General features: G+C 59.2%; 1 protein-coding gene across 1 annotated transcript in view; it reads left to right on the top strand.

Annotated features, from left to right (window-relative positions):
* The window catches only part of LOC148152304 (disintegrin and metalloproteinase domain-containing protein 19-like), a 204,748-nt gene that overhangs the window by 13,646 nt on the left and 164,598 nt on the right, over nt 1–26,504 (top strand). Inside the window, exon 2 of the mRNA XM_087992338.1 lies at nt 22,983–23,072. Within this exon, the coding sequence (XP_087848464.1) occupies nt 22,983–23,072 (90 nt within the window). The remainder of the gene's footprint in view (nt 1–22,982; nt 23,073–26,504) is intronic.

Below are 26,504 nucleotides of genomic sequence, written 5' to 3'. Positions count from 1 at the left end.
GTGAGGTGTGCGCATTGAGGTGTACGCAGTGTGGTGTACGCAGTGTGGTGTACGCAATGTGGTGTACGCAGTGCGGTTTACGCAGTGAGGTATGTGCAGTGAGGTGTACGCAGTGAGGTGTACGCAGTGCAATGTACGCAGTGCAGTGTACACAGTGCAGTGGACGCAGTGAGGTGTACACAGTGCAGTGTACGCAGTGCGGTGTGCGCAGTGCGGTGTGCGCAGAGCGGTGTGCGCAGTGAGGTGTCCGCAGTGAGGTGTGCGCAGTGAGGTGTACGCAGTGAGGTGTACAGTGTACGCAGTGCGGTGTGCGCAGTATGGTGTACGCAGTGAGGTGTACGCACTGAGGTGTGTGCAGTGTGGTGTACGCACTGAGGTGTGTGCAGTGCGTTGTACGCAGTGAGGTGTACGCACTGAGGTGTGTGCAGTGCGGTGTACACACTGAGGTGTGTGCAGTGCGTTGTACGCACTGAGGTGTGTGCAGTGCGGTGTACGCACTGAGGTGTGTGCAGTGCGGTGTGCGCAGTGCGGTGTGCGCAGTGCGGTGTGCGAAGTGCTGTGTACGCAGTGCGGTGTACGCAGTGAGGTGTACGCAGTGCGGTGTACGCAGTGCGGTGAGCAGTGTGCGCAGTGCGGTGTGCGCAGAGCGGTGTACGCAGTGAGGTATGCGCAGTGCGGTGTGCACAGTGCGGTGTACGCAGTGAGGTGTGCGCAGTACTGTGTATGCAGTGAGGTATGCGCAGTGCGGTGTACGCAGTGCGGTGTGCGCAGTGCGGTGTGCGCAGTGCGGTGTGCGCAGTGAGTTGTCCGCAGTGAGGTGTCCGCAGTGAGGTGTGCGCAGTGAGGTGTACAGTGTACGCAGTGCGGTGTGCGCAGTATGGTGTACGCAGTGAGGTGTACGCACTGAGGTGTGTGCAGTGCGGTGTACGCACTGAGGTGTGTGCAGTGCGTTGTACGCACTGAGGTGTGTGCAGTGCGGTGTACGCAGTGAGGTGTACGCACTGAGGTGTGTGCAGTGCGGTGTGCGCAGTGCGGTGTACGCAGTGCGGTGTGCGCAGTGCTGTGTACGCAGTGCGGTGTACGCATGCGGTGTACGCAGTGAGGTGTACGCAGTGCGGTGTACGCAGAGCGGTGTACGCAGTGAGGTATGCGCAGTGCGGTGTGCACAGTGCGGTGTACGCAGTGAGGTGTGCGCAGTACTGTGTATGCAGTGAGGTATGCGCAGTGCGGTGTATGCAGTGAGGTATGCGCAGTGCGATGTACGCAGTGAGGTATTACGCAGTGCGGTGTGCGCAGTGAGGTGTGCGCAGTGCGGTGTACGCAGTGAGGTTTTATGCAGTGAGGTGTTACGCAGTGAGGTGTACGCAGTGAGGTGTACGCAGTGAGGTGTGCGCAGTACGGTGTGCGCAGTGCGGTGTGCGCAGTGCGGTGTGCGCAGTGAGGTGTCCGCAGTGAGGTGTCCGCAGTGAGGTGTCCGCAGTGAGGTGTGCGCAGTGAGGTGTACGCAGTGAGGTGTACAGTGTACGCAGTGCGCTGTGCGCAGTATGGTGTACGCAGTGAGGTGTACGCACTGAGGTGTGTGCAGTGTGGTGTACGCACTGAGGTGTGTGCAGTGCGTTGTACGCAGTGAGGTGTACGCACTGAGGTGTGTGCAGTGCGTTGTACGCAGTGAGGTGTACGCACTGAGGTGTGTGCAGTGCGGTGTACGCACTGAGGTGTGTGCAGTGCGGTGTACGCAGTGAGGTGTACGCAGTGCGGTGTACGCAGTGCGGTGAGCAGTGTGCGCAGTGCGGTGTGCGCAGAGCGGTGTACGCAGTGAGGTATGCGCAGTGCGGTGTGCACAGTGCGGTGTACGCAGTGAGGTGTGCGCAGTACTGTGTATGCAGTGAGGTATGCGCAGTGCGGTGTACGCAGTGCGGTGTGCGCAGTGCGGTGTGCGCAGTGCGGTGTCCGCAGTGAGGTGTCCGCAGTGAGGTGTGCGCAGTGAGGTGTACAGTGTACGCAGTGCGGTGTGCGCAGTATGGTGTACGCAGTGAGGTGTACGCACTGAGGTGTGTGCAGTGCGGTGTACGCACTGAGGTGTGTGCAGTGCGTTGTACGCACTGAGGTGTGTGCAGTGCGTTGTACGCACTGAGGTGTGTGCAGTGCGGTGTACGCAGTGAGGTGTACGCACTGAGGTGTGCGCAGTGCGGTGTACGCAGTGCGGTGTGCGCAGTGCGGTGTACGCAGTGCGGTGTGCGCAGTGCGGTGTACGCAGTGCGGTGTACGCAGTGAGGTGTACGCAGTGCGGTGTACGCAGTGCGGTGAGCAGTGTGCGCAGTGCGGTGTGCGCAGAGCGGTGTACGCAGTGAGGTATGCGCAGTGCGGTGTGCACAGTGCGGTGTACGCAGTGAGGTGTGCGCAGTACTGTGTATGCAGTGAGGTATGCGCAGTGCGGTGTATGCAGTGAGGTATGCGCAGTGCGATGTACGCAGTGAGGTATTACGCAGTGCGGTGTGCGCAGTGAGGTGTGCGCAGTGCGGTGTACGCAGTGAGGTTTTATGCAGTGAGGTGTTACGCAGTGAGGTGTACGCAGTGAGGTGTACGCAGTGAGGTGTGCGGTGTGCGCAGTACGGTGTGCGCAGTGCGGTGTGCGCAGTGCGGTGTGCGCAGTGAGGTGTCCGCAGTGAGGTGTCCGCAGTGAGGTGTCCGCAGTGAGGTGTGCGCAGTGAGGTGTACGCAGTGAGGTGTACAGTGTACGCAGTGCGCTGTGCGCAGTATGGTGTACGCAGTGAGGTGTACGCACTGAGGTGTGTGCAGTGTGGTGTACGCACTGAGGTGTGTGCAGTGCGTTGTACGCAGTGAGGTGTACGCACTGAGGTGTGTGCAGTGCGTTGTACGCAGTGAGGTGTACGCACTGAGGTGTGTGCAGTGCGGTGTACGCACTGAGGTGTGTGCAGTGCGGTGTACGCAGTGAGGTGTACGCAGTGCGGTGTACGCAGTGCGGTGAGCAGTGTGCGCAGTGCGGTGTGCGCAGAGCGGTGTACGCAGTGAGGTATGCGCAGTGCGGTGTGCACAGTGCGGTGTACGCAGTGAGGTGTGCGCAGTACTGTGTATGCAGTGAGGTATGCGCAGTGCGGTGTGCGCAGTGCGGTGTGCGCAGTGCGGTGTCCGCAGTGAGGTGTCCGCAGTGAGGTGTGCGCAGTGAGGTGTACAGTGTACGCAGTGCGGTGTGCGCAGTATGGTGTACGCAGTGAGGTGTACGCACTGAGGTGTGTGCAGTGCGGTGTACGCACTGAGGTGTGTGCAGTGCGTTGTACGCACTGAGGTGTGTGCAGTGCGTTGTACGCACTGAGGTGTGTGCAGTGCGGTGTACGCAGTGAGGTGTACGCACTGAGGTGTGTGCAGTGCGGTGTACGCAGTGCGGTGTGCGCAGTGCGGTGTACGCAGTGCGGTGTACGCAGTGAGGTGTACGCAGTGCGGTGTACGCAGTGCGGTGAGCAGTGTGCGCAGTGCGGTGTGCGCAGAGCGGTGTACGCAGTGAGGTATGCGCAGTGCGGTGTGCACAGTGCGGTGTACGCAGTGAGGTGTGCGCAGTACTGTGTATGCAGTGAGGTATGCGCAGTGCGGTGTATGCAGTGAGGTATGCGCAGTGCGATGTACGCAGTGAGGTATTACGCAGTGCGGTGTGCGCAGTGAGGTGTGCGCAGTGCGGTGTACGCAGTGAGGTTTTATGCAGTGAGGTGTTACGCAGTGAGGTGTACGCAGTGAGGTGTACGCAGTGAGGTGTGCGGTGTGCGCAGTACGGTGTACGCAGTGAGGTGTACGCACTGAGGTGTGCGGTGTGCGCAGTGCGGTGTACGCAGTGCGGTGTGCACAGTGCGCAGTGCGGTGTACGCAGTGAGGTGTGCGCAGTACGGTGTATGCAGTGAGGTATACGCAGTGCGGTGTGCGCAGTGAGGTGTGCGCAGTGCGGTGTGCGCAGTGAGGTGTTACGCAGTGAGGTATGCGCAGTGCGGTGTACGCAGTGAGGTGTACGCACTGAGGTGTGTGCAGTGCGGTGTGCGCAGTGCGGTGTACGCAGTGCGGTGTGCGCAGTGAGGTGTGCGCAGTGCGGTGTGCGCAGTGCGGTGTGCGCAGTGCGGTGTGCGCAGTGCAGTGTGCGCAGTGCAGTGTGCGCAGTGAGGTGTACGCAGTGAGGTGTACGCAGTGAGGTATACGCAGTGCGGTGTGCGCAGTGAGGTGTACGCAGTGCGGTGTGCGCAGTGCGGTGTACGCAGTGAGGTGTGCGCAGTACTGTGTATGCAGTGAGGTATGCGCAGTGCGGTGTATGCAGTGAGGAATGCGCAGTGCGATGTACGCAGTGAGGTGTTACGCAGTGCGGTGTGCGCAGTGAGGTGTGCGCAGTGCGGTGTACGCAGTGAGGTGTACGCAGTGAGGTGTGCGGTGTGCGCAGTACGGTGTACGCAGTGAGGTGTACGCACTGAGGTGTGCGGTGTGTGCAGTGCGGTGTACGCAGTGCAGTGTGCACAGTGCGCAGTGCGGTGTATGCAGTGAGGTATACGCAGTGCGGTGTGCGCAGTGCGGTGTGCGCAGTGAGGTGTGCGCAGTGCGGTGTACGCAGTGAGGTGTGCGCAGTGCGATGTACGCAGTGAGGTGTTACGCAGTGCGGTGTGCGCAGTGAGGTGTGCACAGTGAGGTGTTATGCAGTGAGGTGTTACGCAGTGAGGTGTACGCAGTGAGGTGTGCGGTGTGCGCAGTACGGTGTACGCAGTGAGGTGTACGCACTGAGGTGTGCGGTGTGCGCAGTGCGGTGTGCACAGTGCGCAGTGCGGTGTATGCAGTGAGGTATACGCAGTGCGGTGTGCGCAGTGAGGTGTGCGCAGTGCGGTGTACGCAGTGAGGTGTGCGCAGTGCGATGTACGCAGTGAGGTGTTACGCAGTGCGGTGTGCGCAGTGAGGTGTGCACAGTGAGGTGTTATGCAGTGAGGTGTTACGCAGTGAGGTGTACGCAGTGAGGTGTGCGGTGTGCGCAGTACGGTGTACGCAGTGAGGTGTACGCACTGAGGTGTGCGGTGTCCGCAGTGCGGTGTACGCAGTGTGGTGTGCACAGTGCGCAGTGCGGTGTACGCAGTGAGGTGTGCGCAGTACGGTGTATGCAGTGAGGTGTTACGCAGTGCGGTGTGCGCAGTGAGGTGTGCGCAGTGCGGTGTGCGCAGTGAGGTGTTACGCAGTGAGGTGTAAGCAGTGAGGTGTACGCAGTGCGGTGTGCGGTGTACGCAGTGCGGTGTGCGCAGTACGGTGTATGCAGTGAGGTATGCGCAGTGCGGTGTACGCAGTGAGGTGTACGCACTGAGGTGTGTGCAGTGCGGTGTGCGCAGTGCGGTGTGCGCAGTGCGGTGTGCGCAGTGAGGTGTGCGCAGTGAGGTGTGCGCAGTGAGGTGTGCGCAGTGCGGTGTGCGCAGTGCGGTGTGCGCAGTGAGGTGTACGCAGTGAGGTGTACGCAGTGAGGTGTACGCAGTGAGGTGTGCGCAGTGAGGTGTACGCAGTGCGGTGTGCGCAGTGCGGTGTACGCAGTGAGGTATGCGCAGTGCGGTGTGCGCAGTGAGGTGTACGCAGTGCGGTGTGCGCAGTGCGGTGTGCGCAGTGAGGTGTACGCAGTGCGGTGTGCGCAGTGCGGTGTACGCAGTGAGGTATACGCAGTGCGGTGTGCGCAGTGAGGTGTACGCAGTGCGGTGTGCGCAGTGCGGTGTACGCAGTGAGGTATGCGCAGTGCGGTGTGCGCAGTGAGGTATGCGCAGTGAGGTGTATGCAGTGCGGTGTGCGCAGTGCGGTGTACGCAGTGAGGTATGCGCAGTGAGGTGTACGCAGTGCGGTGTGCGCAGTGCGGTGTACACAGTGAGGTATGCGCAGTGCGGTGTACGCAGTGAGGTGTTACGCAGTGAGGTGTACACAGTGAGGTATGCGCAGTGCGGTGTACGCAGTGCGGTGTACGCAGTGAGGTATGCGCAGTGAGGTATGCGCAGTGCGGTGTACGCAGTGAGGTGTTACGCAGTGAGGTGTACGCAGTGAGGTATGCGCAGTGCGGTGTACGCAGTGAGGTGTTACGCAGTGAGGTGTACGCAGTGAGGTATGCGCAGTGCGGTGTACGCAGTGCGGTGTACGCAGTGAGGTATGCGCAGTGCGGTGTACGCAGTGAGGTGTTACGCAGTGAGGTGTTACGCAGTGAGGTGTACGCAGTGAGGTGTACGCAGTGAGGTATGCGCAGTGCGGTGTACGCAGTGCGGTGTACGCAGTGAGGTATGCGCAGTGAGGTATGCGCAGTGAGGTGTTACGCAGTGCGGTGTATGCAGTGAGGAATGCGCAGTGCGATGTACGCAGTGAGGTGTTACGCAGTGCGGTGTGCGCAGTGAGGTGTGCGCAGTGCGGTGTACGCAGTGAGGTGTACGCAGTGAGGTGTGCGGTGTGCGCAGTACGGTGTACGCAGTGAGGTGTACGCACTGAGGTGTGCGGTGTGCGCAGTGCGGTGTACGCAGTGCAGTGTGCACAGTGCGCAGTGCGGTGTATGCAGTGAGGTATACGCAGTGCGGTGTGCGCAGTGCGGTGTGCGCAGTGAGGTGTGCGCAGTGCGGTGTACGCAGTGAGGTGTGCGCAGTGCGATGTACGCAGTGAGGTGTTACGCAGTGCGGTGTGCGCAGTGAGGTGTGCACAGTGAGGTGTTATGCAGTGAGGTGTTACGCAGTGAGGTGTACGCAGTGAGGTGTGCGGTGTGCGCAGTACGGTGTACGCAGTGAGGTGTACGCACTGAGGTGTGCGGTGTCCGCAGTGCGGTGTACGCAGTGTGGTGTGCACAGTGCGCAGTGCGGTGTACGCAGTGAGGTGTGCGCAGTACGGTGTATGCAGTGAGGTGTTATGCAGTGAGGTGTACGCAGTGAGGTGTACGCAGTGCGGTGTGCGGTGTACGCAGTGCGGTGTGCGCAGTACGGTGTATGCAGTGAGGTATGCGCAGTGCGGTGTACGCAGTGAGGTGTACGCACTGAGGTGTGTGCAGTGCGGTGTGCGCAGTGTGGTGTGCGCAGTGCGGTGTGCGCAGTGAGGTGTGCGCAGTGAGGTGTGCGCAGTGCGGTGTGCGCAGTGCGGTGTGCGCAGTGAGGTGTACGCAGTGAGGTGTACGCAGTGAGGTGTACGCAGTGAGGTGTGCGCAGTGAGGTGTACGCAGTGCGGTGTGCGCAGTGCGGTGTACGCAGTGAGGTATGCGCAGTGCGGTGTGCGCAGTGAGGTATGCGCAGTGAGGTGTACGCAGTGCGGTGTGCGCAGTGCGGTGTGCGCAGTGAGGTGTACGCAGTGCAGTGTGCGCAGTGCGGTGTACGCAGTGAGGTATACGCAGTGCGGTGTGCGCAGTGAGGTGTACGCAGTGCGGTGTGCGCAGTGCGGTGTACGCAGTGAGGTATGCGCAGTGCGGTGTGCGCAGTGAGGTATGCGCAGTGAGGTGTATGCAGTGCGGTGTGCGCAGTGCGGTGTACGCAGTGAGGTATGCGCAGTGAGGTGTACGCAGTGCGGTGTGCGCAGTGCGGTGTACGCAGTGAGGTATGCGCAGTGCGGTGTACGCAGTGAGGTGTTACGCAGTGAGGTGTACGCAGTGAGGTATGCGCAGTGCGGTGTACGCAGTGCGGTGTACGCAGTGAGGTATGCGCAGTGAGGTATGCGCAGTGCGGTGTACGCAGTGAGGTGTTACGCAGTGAGGTGTACGCAGTGAGGTATGCGCAGTGCGGTGTACGCAGTGAGGTGTTACGCAGTGAGGTGTACGCAGTGAGGTATGCGCAGTGCGGTGTACGCAGTGCGGTGTACGCAGTGAGGTATGCGCAGTGCGGTGTACGCAGTGAGGTGTTACGCAGTGAGGTGTTACGCAGTGAGGTGTACGCAGTGAGGTATGCGCAGTGCGGTGTACGCAGTGCGGTGTACGCAGTGAGGTATGCGCAGTGAGGTATGCGCAGTGCGGTGTACGCAGTGAGGTGTTACGCAGTGCGGTGTACGCAGTGCGGTGTACGCAGTGAGGTATGCGCAGTGAGGTATGCGCAGTGCGGTGTACGCAGTGAGGTGTTACGCAGTGAGGTGTACGCAGTGAGGTATGCGCAGTGCGGTGTACGCAGTGAGGTGTTACGCAGTGAGGTGTACGCAGTGAGGTATGCGCAGTGCGGTGTACGCAGTGCGGTGTACGCAGTGAGGTATGCGCAGTGCGGTGTACGCAGTGAGGTGTTACGCAGTGAGGTGTTACGCAGTGAGGTGTACGCAGTGAGGTATGCGCAGTGCGGTGTACGCAGTGCGGTGTACGCAGTGAGGTATGCGCAGTGAGGTATGCGCAGTGCGGTGTACGCAGTGAGGTGTTACGCAGTGAGGTGTACGCAGTGAGGTATGCGCAGACAGGCCAACAAGAGGTGAGGCCATACTGGATTTGGTTCTGGGTAACGAACCAGGCCAGGTGTTAGAATTAGAGGTAGGTGAGCACTTTGGGTACAGTGATCATAATTCGGTGATTTTTACTCTCGTGATGGAGAGGGATAAGTGTGTACTACAGGGCAAGAGTTATAGCTGGGGTCAGGGAAATTATGATGCGGTGAGGCATGACTTAGGATGTGTGGCTTGGAAAAGTAGGCTTCAAGGCAAGAGTGTAAATGATATGTGGAACTTGTTCAAGGGGCAACTATTGAGTGTCCTTGATAATTATGTACCTGTCAGGCAGGTAGGAAAGGGTCGTGCGAGGGAGCTGTGGTTTAATAAGGAATTGGAATCCCTTGTTAAATGGAAGAGGGCGGCCTATCTCAAGATGAGACGTGAAGGTTGAATTGGGGCGATTGAGAGTTATAGGGTAGCCAGGAAGGACCTGAAGAGAGAGCTAAAAGCAGCAAGGAGGGGACATGAAAGGTCCTTAGTCGATAGGATTAGGGAAAACCCTAAGGCTTTCTATAGGTATGTTAGGAATAAAAGAATGACTAGGGTAGGAATAGGTCCAGTCAAGGATAGTAGTGGGAAGTTGCGTGTGGAGGCGGAAGAGATTGGGGAGACACTGGATGAATACTTTTCTTCAGTATTCACTCAGGAACAGGGCATTGTTGTCGATGAGAATACTGAGTCACAAATAAGTAGAATGGATGGCTTTGAGGTATGTAGAGAAGAGGTGTTGGAAATCCTGGAAAAGGTGAAAATAGATAAGTCCCCTGGGCCTGATGGCATTTATCCTAGGATTCTCTGGGAAGCAAGGGAGGAGATTGCAGAGCCATTGGCCTTGATTTTTATGTCCTCTTTGTCTACTGGAGTAGTGCCAGAAGACTGGAGGATAGCAAATGTGGTTCCCTTGTTCAAGAAGGGGAGTAGGGATAACCCTAGTAACTATAGGCCGGTGAGTCTCACTTCTGTTGTGGGCAAAGTCTTAGAGAGAATTGTAAGGGATAGGATTTATGCACATCTAGATAGGAATAATGTGATCAAGGATAGTCAGCATGGTTTTGTGAAGGGCAGGTCGTGCCTCACAAACCTTATTGAATTCTTTGAGAAGGTGACTAAGGAGGTGGACGAGGGGAAAGCAGTAGATGTGGTATATATGGATTTTAGTAAGGCGTTTGATAAGGTTCCCCATGGTAGGCTACTGCAGAAAATACAGAGATATGGCATTGAGGGTGAGTTGGAGGTTTGGATTAGGAATTGGCTGGATGGAAGAAGACAGAGGGTAGTAGTTGATGGCAAAGTTTCTTCATGGAGTGCCGTCACTAGCGGTGTTCCGCAAGGATCTGTTTTGGGACCATTGCTGTTTGTCATTTTTATAAATGACCTGGAAGAGGGGTTAGAAGGTTGGGTGAGCAAGTTTGCGGATGATACGAAAGTCGGAGGAGTTGTTGACAGTGAGGAAGGATGTGGCAGGTTACAGCAGGATATAGAGAAGCTGCAGAGCTGGGCAGAAAGGTGGCAGATGGAATTCAATGTAGCTAAGTGCGAGGTGATTCACTTTGGGAAGAATAACAAAAAGATGGGGTACTGGGCTAATGGTCGGATACTTGGTAGTGTGGATGAGCAGAGGGATCTTGGTGTCCATGTACACAGATCTCTGAAAGTTGCCACCCAGGTAAATAGTGCGGTGAGGAAGGCATATGGCGTACTGGCTTTTATTGGTAGAGGAATTGAGTTCCGGAGTCCTGAGGTCATGTTGCAGTTGTATAAGACTCTGGTGCGGCCGCATCTGGAATATTGTGTGCAGTTTTGGTCGCCATACTATAGGAAGGATGTGGAGGCACTGGAACGGGTGCAGAGGAGGTTTACCAGGATGTTGCCTGGTATGAAAGGAAAATCGTATGAGGAAAGGCTGAGGCACTTGGGGCTGTTTTCACTAGAGAAAAGAAGGTTTAGGGGTGACTTGATTGAGGTGTACAAGATGATTAGGGGGTTAGATAGGGTTGACAGTGTGAACCTTTTCCCGCGTATGGAGTCGGGTATTACAAGGGGGCATAGCTTTAAATTAAGGGGGGGTAGATATAGGACTGAAGTTAGGGGTAGGTTCTTCACTCAGCGAGTCGTAAGTTCATGGAATGCCCTGCCAGTAGCAGTGGTGGACTCTCCCTCTTTATGGGCATTTAAGCGGGCATTGGATAGGCATATGGAGGATAGTGGGTTAGTATAGGTTAGGTGGGCTTGGATCGGCGCAACATCGAGGGCCGAAGGGCCTGTACTGCGCTGTATTCTTCTATGTTCTAGGTGTGCGCAGTGAGGTGTACGCAGTGCAGTGTGCGCAGTGAGGTGTGCGCAGTGCGGTGTACGCAGTGAGGTGTGCGCAGTGAGGTGTGCGCAATGCGGTGTGCGCAGTGCGGTGTGTGCAGTGAGGTGTGCGCAATGCGGTGTGCGCAGTGCGGTGTACGCAGTGAGGTGTTACGCAGTGAGGTGTGCGCAGTGAGGTGTGCGCAATGCGGTGTGCGCAGTGCGGTGTGCGCAGTGAGGTGTGTGCAGTGCGGTGTACGCAGTGCGGTGTACGCAGTGAGGTATGCGCAGTGCGGTGTACGCAGTGCGGTGTACGCAGTGAGGTGTACGCAGTGAGGTGTACGCAGTGAGGTGTGCGCAGTGTGGTGTGCGCAGTGAGGTGTGCGCAGTGAGGTGTACGCAGTGAGGTGTGCGCAGTGAGGTGTGCGCAGTGAGGTGTACGTAGTGAGGTGTACGCAGTGAGGTGTGCGCAATGAGGTGTGCGCAGTGCTGTGTACGCAGTGCGGTGTGCGCAGTGCGGTGTACGCAGTGAGGTGTGCACAGTGAGGTATGCCCAGTGCGGTGTATGCAGTGAGGTATGCGCAGTGAGGTGTGCGCAGTGCGGTATGCGCAGTGCGGTGTGCGCAGTGCGGTGTACGCAGTGAGGTGTTACGCAGTGAGGTGTGCGCAGTGCGGTGTGCGCAGTGAGGTGTACGCAGTGCGGTGTACGCAGTGCGGTGTGCGCAGTGAGGTGTGCGCAGTGAGGTGTGCGCAATGCGGTGTGCGCAGTGCGGTGTGTGCAGTGAGGTGTATGCAGTGCGGTGTATGCAGTGAGGTATGCGCAGTGCGGTGTGCGCAGTGAGGTGTTACGCAGTGAGGTGTGCGCAGTGAGGTGTGCGGTGTGCGCAGTGCGGTGTGCGCAGTGCGGTGTGTGCAGTGAGGTGTGCGCAGTGCGGTGTGCGCAGTGCGGTGTGTGCAGTGAGGTGTGCGCAGTACGGTGTATGCAGTGAGGTATGCGGTGAGGTGTGCGCAGTGCGGTGTGCGCAGTGCGGTGTGCGCAATGCGGTGTGCGCAGTGCGGTGTGTGCAGTGAGGTGTGTGCAGTGAGGCGTGTGTAGTGCGGTGTACGCAGTGCGGTGTGCGCAGTGCGGTGTGCGCAGTGCGGTGTGCGCAGTGCGGTGTGCGCAGTGCGGTGTACGCATTGAGGTGTTACGCAGTGAGGTGTGCGCAGTGCGGTGTGCGCAGTGCGGTGTGCGCAGTGCGGTGTGCGCAGTGCGGTGTACGCAGTGCGGTGTACGCAATGAGGTGTTACGCAGTGAGGTGTGCGCAGTGCGGTGTGTGCAGTGAGGTGTATGCAGTGCGGTGTATGCGCAGTGAGGTGTGCGCAGTGCGGTATGCGCAGTGCGGTGTGCGCAGTGCGGTGTACGCAGTGAGGTGTTACGCAGTGAGGTGTGCGCAGTGAGGTGTGCGGTGTGCGCAGTGCGGTGTGCGCAGTGCGGTGTACGCAGTGAGGTGTACGCAGTGCGGTGTGCGCAGTGCGGTGTGCGCAGTGCGGTGTGCACAGTGCGGTGTGTGCAGTGAGGTGTGCGCAGTACGGTGTATGCAGTGAGGTATGCGGTGAGGTGTGCGCAGTGTGGTATGCGCAGTGAGGTGTTACGCAGTGAGGTGTTACGCAGTGAGGTGTGCGCAGTGAGGTGTGCGCAGTGCGGTATGCGCAGTGCGGTGTGCGCAATGAGGTGTGCGCAGTGCGGTGTGCGCAGTGAGGTGTGCGCAGTACGGTGTATGCAGTGAGGTGTGCGGTATGCGCAGTGCGGTGTGCGCAGTGCGGTGTGCGCAGTGAGGTGTTACGCAGTGAGGTGTGCGCAGTGCGGTGTGCGCAGTGCGGTGTACGCAGTGAGGTGTACTCAGTGAGGTGTTACGCAGTGAGGTGTGCGCAGTGAGGTGTTACGCAGTGAGGTGTTACGCAGTGCGGTGTGCGCAGTGCGGTGTGCGCAGTGAGGTGTACTCACTGAGGTGTTACGCAGTGAGGTGTGCGCAGTGAGGTGTTACGCAGTGAGGTGTGCGCAGTGCGGTGTGCGCAGTGCGGTGTGCGCAGTGCGGTGTGCGCAGTGCGGTGTACGCAGTGAGGTGTACTCAGTGAGGTGTTACGCAGTGAGGTATGCGGTGAGGTGTGCGCAGTGAGGTGTACTCACTGAGGTGTTACGCAGTGAGGTGTGCGCAGTGAGGTGTTACGCAGTGAGGTGTGCGCAGTGAGGTGTGCGCAGTGCGGTGTGCGCAGTGCGGTGTGCGCAGTGCGGTGTACGCAGTGAGGTGTACTCAGTGAGGTGTTACGCAGTGAGGTATGCGGTGAGGTGTGCGCAGTGCGGTATGCGCAGTGCGGTGTGCGCAGTGCGGTGTACGCAGTGAGGTGTTACGCAGTGAGGTGTGCGCAGTGCGGTGTGCGCAGTGCGGTGTGCGCAGTGCGGTGTACGCAGTGAGGTGTTACGCAGTGAGGTGTGCGCAGTGCGGTGTGCGCAGTGCGGTGTACGCAGTGAGGTGTTACGCAGTGAGGTGTGCGCAGTGCGGTGTGCGCAGTGCGGTGTGCGCAGTGCGGTGTACGCAGTGAGGTGTACTCAGTGAGGTGTTACGCAGTGAGGTATGCGCAGTGCGGTGTGCGCAATGAGGTGTGCGCAGTGCGGTGTGCGCAGTGAGGTGTGCGCAGTACGGTGTATGCAGTGAGGTGTGCGGTATGCGCAGTACGGTGTGCGCAGTGCGGTGTGCGCAGTGAGGTGTTACGCAGTGAGGTGTGCGCAGTGCGGTGTGCGCAGTGCGGTGTACGCAGTGAGGTGTACTCAGTGAGGTGTTACGCAGTGAGGTGTGCGCAGTGAGGTGTTACGCAGTGAGGTGTTACGCAGTGAGGTGTGCGCAGTGCGGTGTGCGCAGTGCGGTGTGCGCAGTGAGGTGTACTCACTGAGGTGTTACGCAGTGAGGTGTGCGCAGTGAGGTGTTACGCAGTGAGGTGTGCGCAGTGAGGTGTGCGCAGTGCGGTGTGCGCAGTGCGGTGTGCGCAGTGCGGTGTGCGCAGTGCGGTGTACGCAGTGAGGTGTACTCAGTGAGGTGTTACGCAGTGAGGTATGCGGTGAGGTGTGCGCAGTGCGGTATGCGCAGTGCGGTGTGCGCAGTGCGGTGTACGCAGTGAGGTGTTACGCAGTGAGGTGTGCGGTGTGCGCAGTGCGGTGTGCGCAGTGCGGTGTACGCAGTGAGGTGTTACGCAGTGAGGTGTGCGCAGTGCGGTGTGCGCAGTGCGGTGTACGCAGTGAGGTGTTACGCAGTGAGGTGTGCGCAGTGCGGTGTGCGCAGTGCGGTGTACGCAGTGAGGTGTACTCAGTGAGGTGTACGCAGTGAGGTGTGCGCAGTGCGGTGTACGCAGTGAGGTGTGCGCAGTGCGGTGTGCGCAGTGCAGTATGCGCAGTGCGGTGTGCGCAGTGCGGTGTGCGCAGTGCGGTGTACTCACTGAGGTGTTACGCAGTGAGGTGTACTCAGTGAGGTGTTACGCAGTGAGGTGTGCGCAGTGAGGTGTTACGCAGTGAGGTGTTACGCAGTGAGGTGTGCGCAGTGCGGTGTGCGCAGTGAGGTGTACTCACTGAGGTGTTACGCAGTGAGGTGTGCGCAGTGAGGTGTTACGCAGTGAGGTGTGCGCAGTGAGGTGTGCGCAGTGCGGTGTGCGCAGTGCGGTGTGCGCAGTGCGGTGTGCGCAGTGCGGTGTACGCAGTGAGGTGTACTCAGTGAGGTGTTACGCAGTGAGGTATGCGGTGAGGTGTGCGCAGTGCGGTATGCGCAGTGCGGTGTGCGCAGTGCGGTGTACGCAGTGAGGTGTTACGCAGTGAGGTGTGCGGTGTGCGCAGTGCGGTGTGCGCAGTGCGGTGTACGCAGTGAGGTGTTACGCAGTGAGGTGTACTCAGTGAGGTGTTACGCAGTGAGGTGTGCGCAGTGAGGTGTTACGCAGTGAGGTGTTACGCAGTGAGGTGTGCGCAGTGCGGTGTGCGCAGTGAGGTGTACTCACTGAGGTGTTACGCAGTGAGGTGTGCGCAGTGAGGTGTTACGCAGTGAGGTGTGCGCAGTGAGGTGTGCGCAGTGCGGTGTGCGCAGTGCGGTGTGCGCAGTGCGGTGTGCGCAGTGCGGTGTACGCAGTGAGGTGTACTCAGTGAGGTGTTACGCAGTGAGGTATGCGGTGAGGTGTGCGCAGTGCGGTATGCGCAGTGCGGTGTGCGCAGTGCGGTGTACGCAGTGAGGTGTTACGCAGTGAGGTGTGCGGTGTGCGCAGTGCGGTGTGCGCAGTGCGGTGTACGCAGTGAGGTGTTACGCAGTGAGGTGTGCGCAGTGCGGTGTGCGCAGTGCGGTGTACGCAGTGAGGTGTTACGCAGTGAGGTGTGCGCAGTGCGGTGTGCGCAGTGAGGTGTACTCACTGAGGTGTTACGCAGTGAGGTGTGCACAGTGAGGTGTTACGCAGTGCGGTGTACGCAGTGAGGTGTTACGCAGTGAGGTGTGCGCATGGAGGTGTTACGCAGTGAGGTGTGCGCAGTGAGGTGTGCGCAGTGAGGTGTGCGCAGTGCGGTGTGCGCAGTGCGGTGTGCGCAGTGCGGTGTACGCAGTGAGGTGTACTCAGTGAGGTGTTACGCAGTGAGGTATGCGGTGAGGTGTGCGCAGTGCGGTGTGCGCAGTGCGGTGTGCGCAGTGCGGTGTGCGCAGTGCGGTGTACGCAGTGAGGTGTACTCAGTGAGGTGTACTCAGTGAGGTGTTACGCAGTGAGGTGTGCGGTGAGGTGTGCGCAGTGCGGTGTGCGCAGTGCGGTGTGCGCAGTGCGGTGTGCGCAGTGCGGTGTACGCAGTGCGGTGTACGCAGTGAGGTGTACTCAGTGAGGTGTTACGCAGTGAGGTGTGCGCAGTGAGGTGTGCGCAGTGAGGTGTGCGCAGTGCGGTGTGCGCAGTGCGGTGTGCGCAGTGCGGTGTACGCAGTGAGGTGTACTCAGTGAGGTGTTACGCAGTGAGGTATGCGGTGAGGTGTGCGCAGTGCGGTGTGCGCAGTGCGGTGTACGCAGTGAGGTGTACTCAGTGAGGTGTTACGCAGTGAGGTGTGCGCAGTGAGGTGTGCGCAGTGAGGTGTGCGCAGTGAGGTGTGCGCAGTGCGGTGTGCGCAGTGCGGTGTGCGCAGTGCGGTGTACGCAGTGAGGTGTACTCAGTGAGGTGTTACGCAGTGAGGTGTGCGCAGTGAGGTGTGCGCAGTGAGGTGTGCGCAGTGCGGTGTGCGCAGTGCGGTGTACGCAGTGAGGTGTACTCAGTGAGGTGTACGCAGTGAGGTGTGCGCAGTGCGGTGTACGCAGTGAGGTGTGCGCAGTGCGGTGTGCGCAGTGCAGTATGCGCAGTGCGGTGTGCGCAGTGCGGTGTACTCACTGAGGTGTTACGCAGTGAGGTGTACTCAGTGAGGTGTTACGCAGTGAGGTGTGCGCAGTGAGGTGTTACGCAGTGAGGTGTTACGCAGTGAGGTGTGCGCAGTGCGGTGTGCGCAGTGAGGTGTACTCACTGAGGTGTTACGCAGTGAGGTGTGCGCAGTGAGGTGTTACGCAGTGAGGTGTGCGCAGTGCGGTGTGCGCAGTGCGGTGTGCGCAGTGCGGTGTGCGCAGTGCGGTGTACGCAGTGAGGTGTACTCAGTGAGGTGTTACGCAGTGAGGTATGCGGTGAGGTGTGCGCAGTGCGGTATGCGCAGTGCGGTGTGCGCAGTGCGGTGTACGCAGTGAGGTGTTACGCAGTGAGGTGTGCGGTGTGCACAGTGCGGTGTGCGCAGTGCGGTGTACGCAGTGAGGTGTTACGCAGTGAGGTGTGCGCAGTGCGGTGTGCGCAGTGCGGTGTACGCAGTGAGGTGTTACGCAGTGAGGTGTGCGCAGTGAGGTGTACTCACTGAGGTGTTACGCAGTGAGGTGTGCGCAGTGAGGAGTTACGCAGTGCGGTGTACGCAGTGAGGTGTTACGCAGTGAGGTGTGCGCATGGAGGTGTTACGCAGTGAGGTGTGCGCAGTGAGGTGTGCGCAGTGAGGTGTGCGCAGTGCGGTGTGCGCAGTGCGGTGTGCGCAGTGCGGTGTACGCAGTGAGGTGTACTCAGTGAGGTGTTACGCAGTGAGGTATGCGGTGAGGTGTGCGCAGTGCGGTGTGCGCAGTGCGGTGTGCGCAGTGCGGTGTGCGCAGTGCGGTGTACGCAGTGAGGTGTACTCAGTGAGGTGTACTCAGTGAGGTGTTACGCAGTGAGGTGTGCGGTGAGGTGTGCGCAGTGCGGTGTGCGCAGTGCGGTGTGCGCAGTGCGGTGTACGCAGTGCGGTGTACGCAGTGCGGTGTACTCAGTGAGGTGTTACGCAGTGAGGTGTGCGCAGTGAGGTGTGCGCAGTGAGGTGTGCGCAGTGCGGTGTGCGCAGTGCGGTGTGCGCAGTGCGGTGTACGCAGTGAGGTGTACTCAGTGAGGTGTTACGCAGTGAGGTGTGCGCAGTGAGGTGTGCGCAGTGAGGTGTGCGCAGTGCGGTGTGCGCAGTGCGGTGTGCGCAGTGCGGTGTACGCAGTGAGGTGTACTCAGTGAGGTGTTACGCAGTGAGGTGTGCGCAGTGAGGTGTGCGCAGTGAGGTGTGCGCAGTGCGGTGTGCGCAGTGCGGTGTGCGCAGTGAGGTGTACTCAGTGAGGTGTTACGCAGTGAGGTATGCGGTGAGGTGTGCGCAGTGCGGTGTGCGCAGTGCGGTGTACGCAGTGAGGTGTACTCAGTGAGGTGTTACGCAGTGCGGTGTGCGCAGTGCGGTGTGCGCAGTGCGGTGTACGCAGTGCTGTGTGCGCAGTGCGGTGTGCGCAGTGAGGTGTGCGCAGTGCGGTGTACGCAGTGAGGTGTACTCAGTGAGGTGTTACGCAGTGAGGTGTGCGCAGTGAGGTGTGCGCAGTGCGGTGTGCGCAGTGAGGTGTACTCAGTGAGGTGTTACGCAGTGAGGTATGCGGTGAGGTGTGCGCAGTGCAGTGTGCGCAGTGCGGTGTACGCAGTGAGGTGTACTCAGTGAGGTGTTACGCAGTGCGGTGTGCGCAGTGAGGTGTGCGCAGTGCGGTGTGCGCAGTGAGGTGTGCGCAGTGCGGTGTGCGCAGTGAGGTGTGCGCAGTGTGGTGTGCGCAGTGCGGTGTGCGCAGTGCGGTGTACGCAGTGCGGTGTGCGCAGTGCGGTGTGCGCAGTGCGGTGTACGCAGTGAGGTGTGCGCAGTGCGGTGTGCGCAGTGCGGTGTACGCAGTGAGGTGTGCGCAGTGCGGTGTACGCAGTGCGGTGTGCGCAGTGCGGTGTGCGCAGTGAGGTGTACTCAGTGAGGTGTTACGCAGTGTGGTGTGCGCAGTGCGGTGTACGCAGTGCGGTGTGCGCAGTGCGGTGTACGCAGTGCGGTGTGCGCAGTGCGGTGTACGCAGTGCGGTGTGCGCAGTGCGGTGTACGCAGTGCGGTGTACGCAGTGCGGTGTACGCAGTGCGGTGTGCGCAGTGCGGTGTACGCAGTGCGGTGTACGCAGTGCGGTATGCGCAGTGCGGTGTACGCAGTGCGGTGTACGCAGTGCGGTGTACGCAGTGCGGTGTGCGCAGTGCGGTGTGCGCAGTGAGGTGTACTCAGTGAGGTGTTACGCAGTGCGGTGTGCGCAGTGCGGTGTACTCAGTGCGGTGTGCGCAGTGCGGTGTGCGCAGTGCGGTGTGCGCAGTGAGGTGTACGCAGTGCGGTGTGCGCAGTGCGGTGTACTCAGTGCGGTGTGCGCAGTGCGGTGTTACGCAGTGCGGTGTGCGCAGTGCGGTGTACTCAGTGCGGTGTGCGCAGTGCGGTGTGCGCAGTGCGGTGTGCGCAGTGCGGTGTGCGCAGTACGGTGTGCGCAGTGCGGTGTGCGCAGTGCGGTGTGCGCAGTGCGGTGTGCGCAGTGAGGTGTACTCAGTGAGGTGTTACGCAGTGAGGTATGCGGTGAGGTGTGCGCAGTGCGGTATGCGCAGTGCGGTGTGCGCAGTGCGGTGTACGCAGTGAGGTGTTACGCAGTGAGGTGTGCGGTGTGCGCAGTGCGGTGTGCGCAGTGCGGTGTACGCAGTGAGGTGTTACGCAGTGAGGTGTGCGCAGTGCGGTGTGCGCAGTGCGGTGTACGCAGTGAGGTGTTACGCAGTGAGGTGTGCGCAGTGCGGTGTGCGCAGTGAGGTGTACTCACTGAGGTGTTACGCAGTGAGGTGTGCACAGTGAGGTGTTACGCAGTGCGGTGTACGCAGTGAGGTGTTACGCAGTGAGGTGTGCGCATGGAGGTGTTACGCAGTGAGGTGTGCGCAGTGAGGTGTGCGCAGTGAGGTGTGCGCAGTGCGGTGTGCGCAGTGCGGTGTGCGCAGTGCGGTGTACGCAGTGAGGTGTACTCAGTGAGGTGTTACGCAGTGAGGTATGCGGTGAGGTGTGCGCAGTGCGGTGTGCGCAGTGCGGTGTGCGCAGTGCGGTGTGCGCAGTGCGGTGTACGCAGTGAGGTGTACTCAGTGAGGTGTACTCAGTGAGGTGTTACGCAGTGAGGTGTGCGGTGAGGTGTGCGCAGTGCGGTGTGCGCAGTGCGGTGTGCGCAGTGCGGTGTGCGCAGTGCGGTGTACGCAGTGCGGTGTACGCAGTGAGGTGTACTCAGTGAGGTGTTACGCAGTGAGGTGTGCGCAGTGAGGTGTGCGCAGTGAGGTGTGCGCAGTGCGGTGTGCGCAGTGCGGTGTGCGCAGTGCGGTGTACGCAGTGAGGTGTACTCAGTGAGGTGTTACGCAGTGAGGTATGCGGTGAGGTGTGCGCAGTGCGGTGTGCGCAGTGCGGTGTACGCAGTGAGGTGTACTCAGTGAGGTGTTACGCAGTGAGGTGTGCGCAGTGAGGTGTGCGCAGTGAGGTGTGCGCAGTGAGGTGTGCGCAGTGCGGTGTGCGCAGTGCGGTGTGCGCAGTGCGGTGTACGCAGTGAGGTGTACTCAGTGAGGTGTTACGCAGTGAGGTGTGCGCAGTGAGGTGTGCGCAGTGAGGTGTGCGCAGTGCGGTGTGCGCAGTGCGGTGTACGCAGTGAGGTGTACTCAGTGAGGTGTACGCAGTGAGGTGTGCGCAGTGCGGTGTACGCAGTGAGGTGTGCGCAGTGCGGTGTGCGCAGTGCAGTATGCGCAGTGCGGTGTGCGCAGTGCGGTGTACTCACTGAGGTGTTACGCAGTGAGGTGTACTCAGTGAGGTGTTACGCAGTGAGGTGTGCGCAGTGAGGTGTTACGCAGTGAGGTGTTACGCAGTGAGGTGTGCGCAGTGCGGTGTGCGCAGTGAGGTGTACTCACTGAGGTGTTACGCAGTGAGGTGTGCGCAGTGAGGTGTTACGCAGTGAGGTGTGCGCAGTGCGGTGTGCGCAGTGCGGTGTGCGCAGTGCGGTGTGCGCAGTGCGGTGTACGCAGTGAGGTGTACTCAGTGAGGTGTTACGCAGTGAGGTATGCGGTGAGGTGTGCGCAGTGCGGTATGCGCAGTGCGGTGTGCGCAGTGCGGTGTACGCAGTGAGGTGTTACGCAGTGAGGTGTGCGGTGTGCACAGTGCGGTGTGCGCAGTGCGGTGTACGCAGTGAGGTGTTACGCAGTGAGGTGTGCGCAGTGCGGTGTGCGCAGTGCGGTGTACGCAGTGAGGTGTTACGCAGTGAGGTGTGCGCAGTGAGGTGTACTCACTGAGGTGTTACGCAGTGAGGTGTGCGCAGTGAGGAGTTACGCAGTGCGGTGTACGCAGTGAGGTGTTACGCAGTGAGGTGTGCGCATGGAGGTGTTACGCAGTGAGGTGTGCGCAGTGAGGTGTGCGCAGTGAGGTGTGCGCAGTGCGGTGTGCGCAGTGCGGTGTGCGCAGTGCGGTGTACGCAGTGAGGTGTACTCAGTGAGGTGTTACGCAGTGAGGTATGCGGTGAGGTGTGCGCAGTGCGGTGTGCGCAGTGCGGTGTGCGCAGTGCGGTGTGCGCAGTGCGGTGTACGCAGTGAGGTGTACTCAGTGAGGTGTACTCAGTGAGGTGTTACGCAGTGAGGTGTGCGGTGAGGTGTGCGCAGTGCGGTGTGCGCAGTGCGGTGTGCGCAGTGCGGTGTACGCAGTGCGGTGTACGCAGTGCGGTGTACTCAGTGAGGTGTTACGCAGTGAGGTGTGCGCAGTGAGGTGTGCGCAGTGAGGTGTGCGCAGTGCGGTGTGCGCAGTGCGGTGTGCGCAGTGCGGTGTACGCAGTGAGGTGTACTCAGTGAGGTGTTACGCAGTGAGGTGTGCGCAGTGAGGTGTGCGCAGTGAGGTGTGCGCAGTGCGGTGTGCGCAGTGCGGTGTGCGCAGTGCGGTGTACGCAGTGAGGTGTACTCAGTGAGGTGTTACGCAGTGAGGTGTGCGCAGTGAGGTGTGCGCAGTGAGGTGTGCGCAGTGCGGTGTGCGCAGTGCGGTGTGCGCAGTGAGGTGTACTCAGTGAGGTGTTACGCAGTGAGGTATGCGGTGAGGTGTGCGCAGTGCGGTGTGCGCAGTGCGGTGTACGCAGTGAGGTGTACTCAGTGAGGTGTTACGCAGTGCGGTGTGCGCAGTGCGGTGTGCGCAGTGCGGTGTACGCAGTGCTGTGTGCGCAGTGCGGTGTGCGCAGTGAGGTGTGCGCAGTGCGGTGTACGCAGTGAGGTGTACTCAGTGAGGTGTTACGCAGTGAGGTGTGCGCAGTGAGGTGTGCGCAGTGCGGTGTGCGCAGTGAGGTGTACTCAGTGAGGTGTTACGCAGTGAGGTATGCGGTGAGGTGTGCGCAGTGCAGTGTGCGCAGTGCGGTGTACGCAGTGAGGTGTACTCAGTGAGGTGTTACGCAGTGCGGTGTGCGCAGTGAGGTGTGCGCAGTGCGGTGTGCGCAGTGAGGTGTGCGCAGTGCGGTGTGCGCAGTGAGGTGTGCGCAGTGTGGTGTGCGCAGTGCGGTGTGCGCAGTGCGGTGTACGCAGTGCGGTGTGCGCAGTGCGGTGTGCGCAGTGCGGTGTACGCAGTGAGGTGTGCGCAGTGCGGTGTGCGCAGTGCGGTGTACGCAGTGAGGTGTGCGCAGTGCGGTGTACGCAGTGCGGTGTGCGCAGTGCGGTGTGCGCAGTGAGGTGTACTCAGTGAGGTGTTACGCAGTGTGGTGTGCGCAGTGCGGTGTACGCAGTGCGGTGTGCGCAGTGCGGTGTACGCAGTGCGGTGTGCGCAGTGCGGTGTACGCAGTGCGGTGTGCGCAGTGCGGTGTACGCAGTGCGGTGTACGCAGTGCGGTGTACGCAGTGCGGTGTGCGCAGTGCGGTGTACGCAGTGCGGTGTACGCAGTGCGGTATGCGCAGTGCGGTGTACGCAGTGCGGTGTACGCAGTGCGGTGTACGCAGTGCGGTGTGCGCAGTGCGGTGTGCGCAGTGAGGTGTACTCAGTGAGGTGTTACGCAGTGCGGTGTGCGCAGTGCGGTGTACTCAGTGCGGTGTGCGCAGTGCGGTGTGCGCAGTGCGGTGTGCGCAGTGAGGTGTACGCAGTGCGGTGTGCGCAGTGCGGTGTACTCAGTGCGGTGTGCGCAGTGCGGTGTTACGCAGTGCGGTGTGCGCAGTGCGGTGTACTCAGTGCGGTGTGCGCAGTGCGGTGTGCGCAGTACGGTGTGCGCAGTGCGGTGTGCGCAGTGCGGTGTACGCAGTGCGGTGTGCGCAGTGCGGTGTGCGCAGTACGGTGTGCGCAGTGCGGTGTACTCAGTGCGGTGTACTCAGTGCGGTGTGCGCAGTGCGGTGTTACGCAGTGCGGTGTGCGCAGTGCGGTGTACTCAGTGCGGTGTGCGCAGTGCGGTGTGCGCAGTGCGGTGTGCGCAGTGCGGTGTGCGCAGTGCGGTGTACGCAGTGAGGTGTGCGCAGTGCGGTGTACGCAGTGAGGTGTACGCAGTGAGGTGTACTCAGTGAGGTGTACGCAGTGAGGTGTTACGCAGTGCGGTGTGCGCAGTGCGGTGTGCGCAGTGCGGTGTGCGCAGTGCGGTGTACGCAGTGAGGTGTACGCAGTGAGGTGTACTCAGTGAGGTGTACGCAGTGAGGTGTTACGCAGTGCGGTGTGCGCAGTGCGGTGTGCGCAGTGCGGTGTGCGCAGTGCGGTGTACGCAGTGAGGTGTACGCAGTGAGGTGTACTCAGTGAGGTGTACGCAGTGAGGTGTTACGCAGTGCGGTGTGCGCAGTGCGGTGTGCGCAGTACGGTGTGCGCAGTGCGGTGTGCGCAGTGCGGTGTACGCAGTGACCTGTGTGAATACTGTTTTACAGGAGTGTGTGAACCCGTGCTGTAATCCAAATAACTGCACGTTGAAGCGAGGAGCACATTGTGCACATGGAGTCTGCTGTAACAACTGTCAGGTAATGGCACCACCCTCACCCACACAAGGCAGTCACGGGCAGAGGAGATGACCTGGGGGGTGCAGTGAGAGAGGGACTCACGGAAATCCTTGTAGAGGGAGGAAGGGAGCTTCTTCAAGGAAGGCATCCTTGCAACAGGATTCGCAGTAGGTTAAAATCTTCAAGGAGAAAGTCATTTCCGCCACCTCCAAACAGACCCCACCACCAAGGATATATTTCCCTCCCCTCCCCTATCAGCATTCCGTAAAGACCACTCCCTCCGTGACTCCCTCGTCAGGTCCACATCCCCCACCAACCCAACCTCCACTCCCGGCACCTTCCCCTGCAACCGCAGGAGGTGCAAAAGTTGCGCCCACACCTCCCCCCTCACCTCCCTCCAAGGCCCCAAGGGATCCTTCCATATCCGCCACAAATTCACCTGCACCTCCACACACATCATCTACTGCATCCGCTGCACCCGATATGGCCTCCTCTACATTGGGGAGACTGTGTGTGTGTGAGACTGTGTGTGTGAGACTGTGTGTGTGAGACTGTGTGTGTGAGACTGTGTTTGTGTGTGTGAGACTGTTTGTGTGTGACTGTGTGTGTGTGTGTGACTGTGTGTGTGTGAGACTGTGTGTGAGACTGTGTGTGTGAGTGTGGGTGTGAGTGTGGGTGTGGGTGTGGGTGTATGTGCATGCATGTGTGTGTGTGTGTGTGTGAGACTGTGTGTGTGTGTGAGACTGTTTGTGTGTGACTGTGTGTGTGTGACTGTGTGTGTGAGTGTGGGTGTGTGTGGGTGTATGTGCATGCATGTGTGCGTGTGTGCGTGTGTGTGAGACTGTGTGTGTGTGTGTGTGTGAGACTATGTGTGTGTGTGTGAGACTATGTGTGTGTGTGTGTGAGACTATGTGTGTGTGTGTGTGCGAGACTGTGTGTGTGAGAGAGACGGTGTGTGTGTGTGTTAGAGAGATGGTGTGTGTGTAAGACGGTGTGTGTGTGTGTGAGGGACGGTGTGTGTGTGTGTGAGGGACGGTGTGTGTGTGTGTGTGAGACTGTGTGTGTTTGTGTGTGTGTGTGTGAGATGGTGTGTGTGTGTGCGAGACTGTGTGTGAGAGACTGTGTGTGTCTGTGTGTGTGTGAGACGGTGTGTAAGTGAGACAGTGTGTGTGTGAGAGACGTTGAGTGTGTGTGAGACTGTGTGTGTTTGTGTGTGTGTGAGATGGTGTGTGTGTGTGTGAGTGAGATGGTGTGTGTGTGTGTGAGATGGTGTGGGTGTGTGTGTGTGTGAGATGGTGTGGGTGTGTGTGTGTGTGTGAGATGGTGTGGGTGTGTGTGTGTGTGTGAGATGGTGTGGGTGTGTGTGTGAGATGGTGTGGGTGTGTGTGTGAGATGGTGTGGGTGTGTGTGTGAGATGGTGTGGGTGTGTGTGTGTGTGTGTGTGAGATGGTGTGTGTGTGTGTGAGAGATGGTGTGTGTGTGTGTGAGTGAGATGGTGTGTGTGTGTGTGAGATGGTGTGGGTGTGTGTGTGTGTGAGATGGTGTGTGTGTGTGTGTGTGTGAGATGGTGTGGGTGTGTGTGAGTGAGATGGTGTGTGTGTGTGTGAGATGGTGTGGGTGTGTGTGTGTGTGTGAGATGGTGTGGGTGTGTGTGTGTGTGTGAGATGGTGTGGGTGTGTGTGTGTGTGTGAGATGGTGTGGGTGTGTGTGTGAGATGGTGTGGGTGTGTGTGTGAGATGGTGTGGGTGTGTGTGTGTGTGTGTGTGAGATGGTGTGTGTGTGTGTGTGAGAGATGGTGTGTGTGTGTGTGAGTGAGATGGTGTGTGTGTGTGAGATGGTGTGGGTGTGTGTGTGTGTGAGATGGTGTGTGTGTGTGTGTGTGTGAGATGGTGTGTGTGTGTGTGTGTGTGAGATGGTGTGTGTGTGTGTGTGTGTGAGATGGTGTGTGTGTGTGTGTGTGAGATGGTGTGTGTGGGTGTGTGTGTGAGATGGTGTGTGTGGGTGTGGGTGTGAGATGGTGTGTGTGTGTGTGTGTGAGATGGTGTGGGTGTGTGTGTGTGTGAGATGGTGTGGGTGTGTGTGTGTGTGAGATGGTGTGGGTGTGTGTGTGAGATGGTGTGGGTGTGTGTGTGAGATGGTGTGGGTGTGTGTGAGAGATGGTGTGTGTGTGTGTGTGTGTGTGTGTGAGAGATGGTGTGTGTGTGAGATGGTGTGTGTGTGTGTGTGTGTGTGTGAGATGGTGTGGGTGTGTGTGTGAGATGGTGTGGGTGTGTGTGTGAGATGGTGTGTGTGTGTGTGTGTGTGTGAGATGGTGTGGGTGTGTGTGTGAGATGGTGTGGGTGTGTGTGTGTGTGTGTGTGTGAGATGGTGTGTGTGTGTGTGTGAGAGATGGTGTGTGTGTGTGTGAGTGAGATGGTGTGTGTGTGTGTGAGATGGTGTGTGTGTGTGTGTGTGTGAGATGGTGTGTGTGTGTGTGTGTGTGAGATGGTGTGTGTGTGTGTGTGAGATGGTGTGTGTGGGTGTGTGTGTGAGATGGTGTGTGTGTGTGTGTGTGTGAGATGGTGTGGGTGTGTGTGTGTGTGAGATGGTGTGGGTGTGTGTGTGTGTGAGATGGTGTGGGTGTGTGTGTGAGATGGTGTGGGTGTGTGTGTGAGATGGTGTGGGTGTGTGTGTGTGTGAGATGGTGTGGGTGTGTGTGTGTGTGAGATGGTGTGGGTGTGTGTGTGTGTGAGATGGTGTGGGTGTGTGTGTGTGTGAGATGGTGTGGGTGTGTGTGAGAGATGGTGTGTGTGTGTGTGTGTGTGTGTGTGAGAGATGGTGTGTGTGTGAGATGGTGTGTGTGTGAGAGACGTTGAGTGTGTGTGTGTGTGTGTGAGACGTTGAGTGTGTGTGTGTGTGTGTGTGTATGTGTGAGTGTGTGTGTGACTGTTTGTGTGTGTGTGTGTGTGACTGTGTGTGTGTGACTGTGTGTGTGTGTGTGTGAGAGACTGTGTGTGTGAGAGAGAGTGTGAGAGACTGTGTGTGTGAGAGAGAGACTGTGTGTGTGTGAGAGAGAGACTGTGTGTGTGTGTGTGAGACGGTGTGTGTGTGAGACGGGGTGTGTGTGTGTGTGTGTGTGAGACTGTTTGTGTTTGTGTGTGTGTGTGAGACTGTTTGTGTGTGTGTGAGACTGTTTGTGTGTGTGTGTGTGTGTGTGAGACTGTGTGTGTGTGTGAGACTCTGTGTGTGTGAGACTGTGTGAGACTGTGTGTGTGTGAGAGACTGTGTTTGTGTGTGAGACTGTGTGTAGTGTGTGTGTGACTGTGTGTGTGTGTGTGAGACTGTGTGTGTGTGACTGTGTGTGCATGCATGTGTGTGTGTGTGAGAGAGACGGTGTGTGTGAGAGAGACGGTGTGTGTGTGTGTGAGAGACGTTGAGTGTGTGTGTGTGTGTGAGAGTGTGTGTGTGTGTGAC

Source organism: Chiloscyllium plagiosum, unplaced genomic scaffold, assembly GCF_037043375.1.
Source record: "Chiloscyllium plagiosum isolate Xiang-an unplaced genomic scaffold, Cpla_swu_hap1 HiC_scaffold_1, whole genome shotgun sequence".
NCBI lineage: Eukaryota > Metazoa > Chordata > Chondrichthyes > Orectolobiformes > Hemiscylliidae > Chiloscyllium > Chiloscyllium plagiosum.
This window is presented reverse-complemented; position numbering and strand designations above follow the sequence as displayed.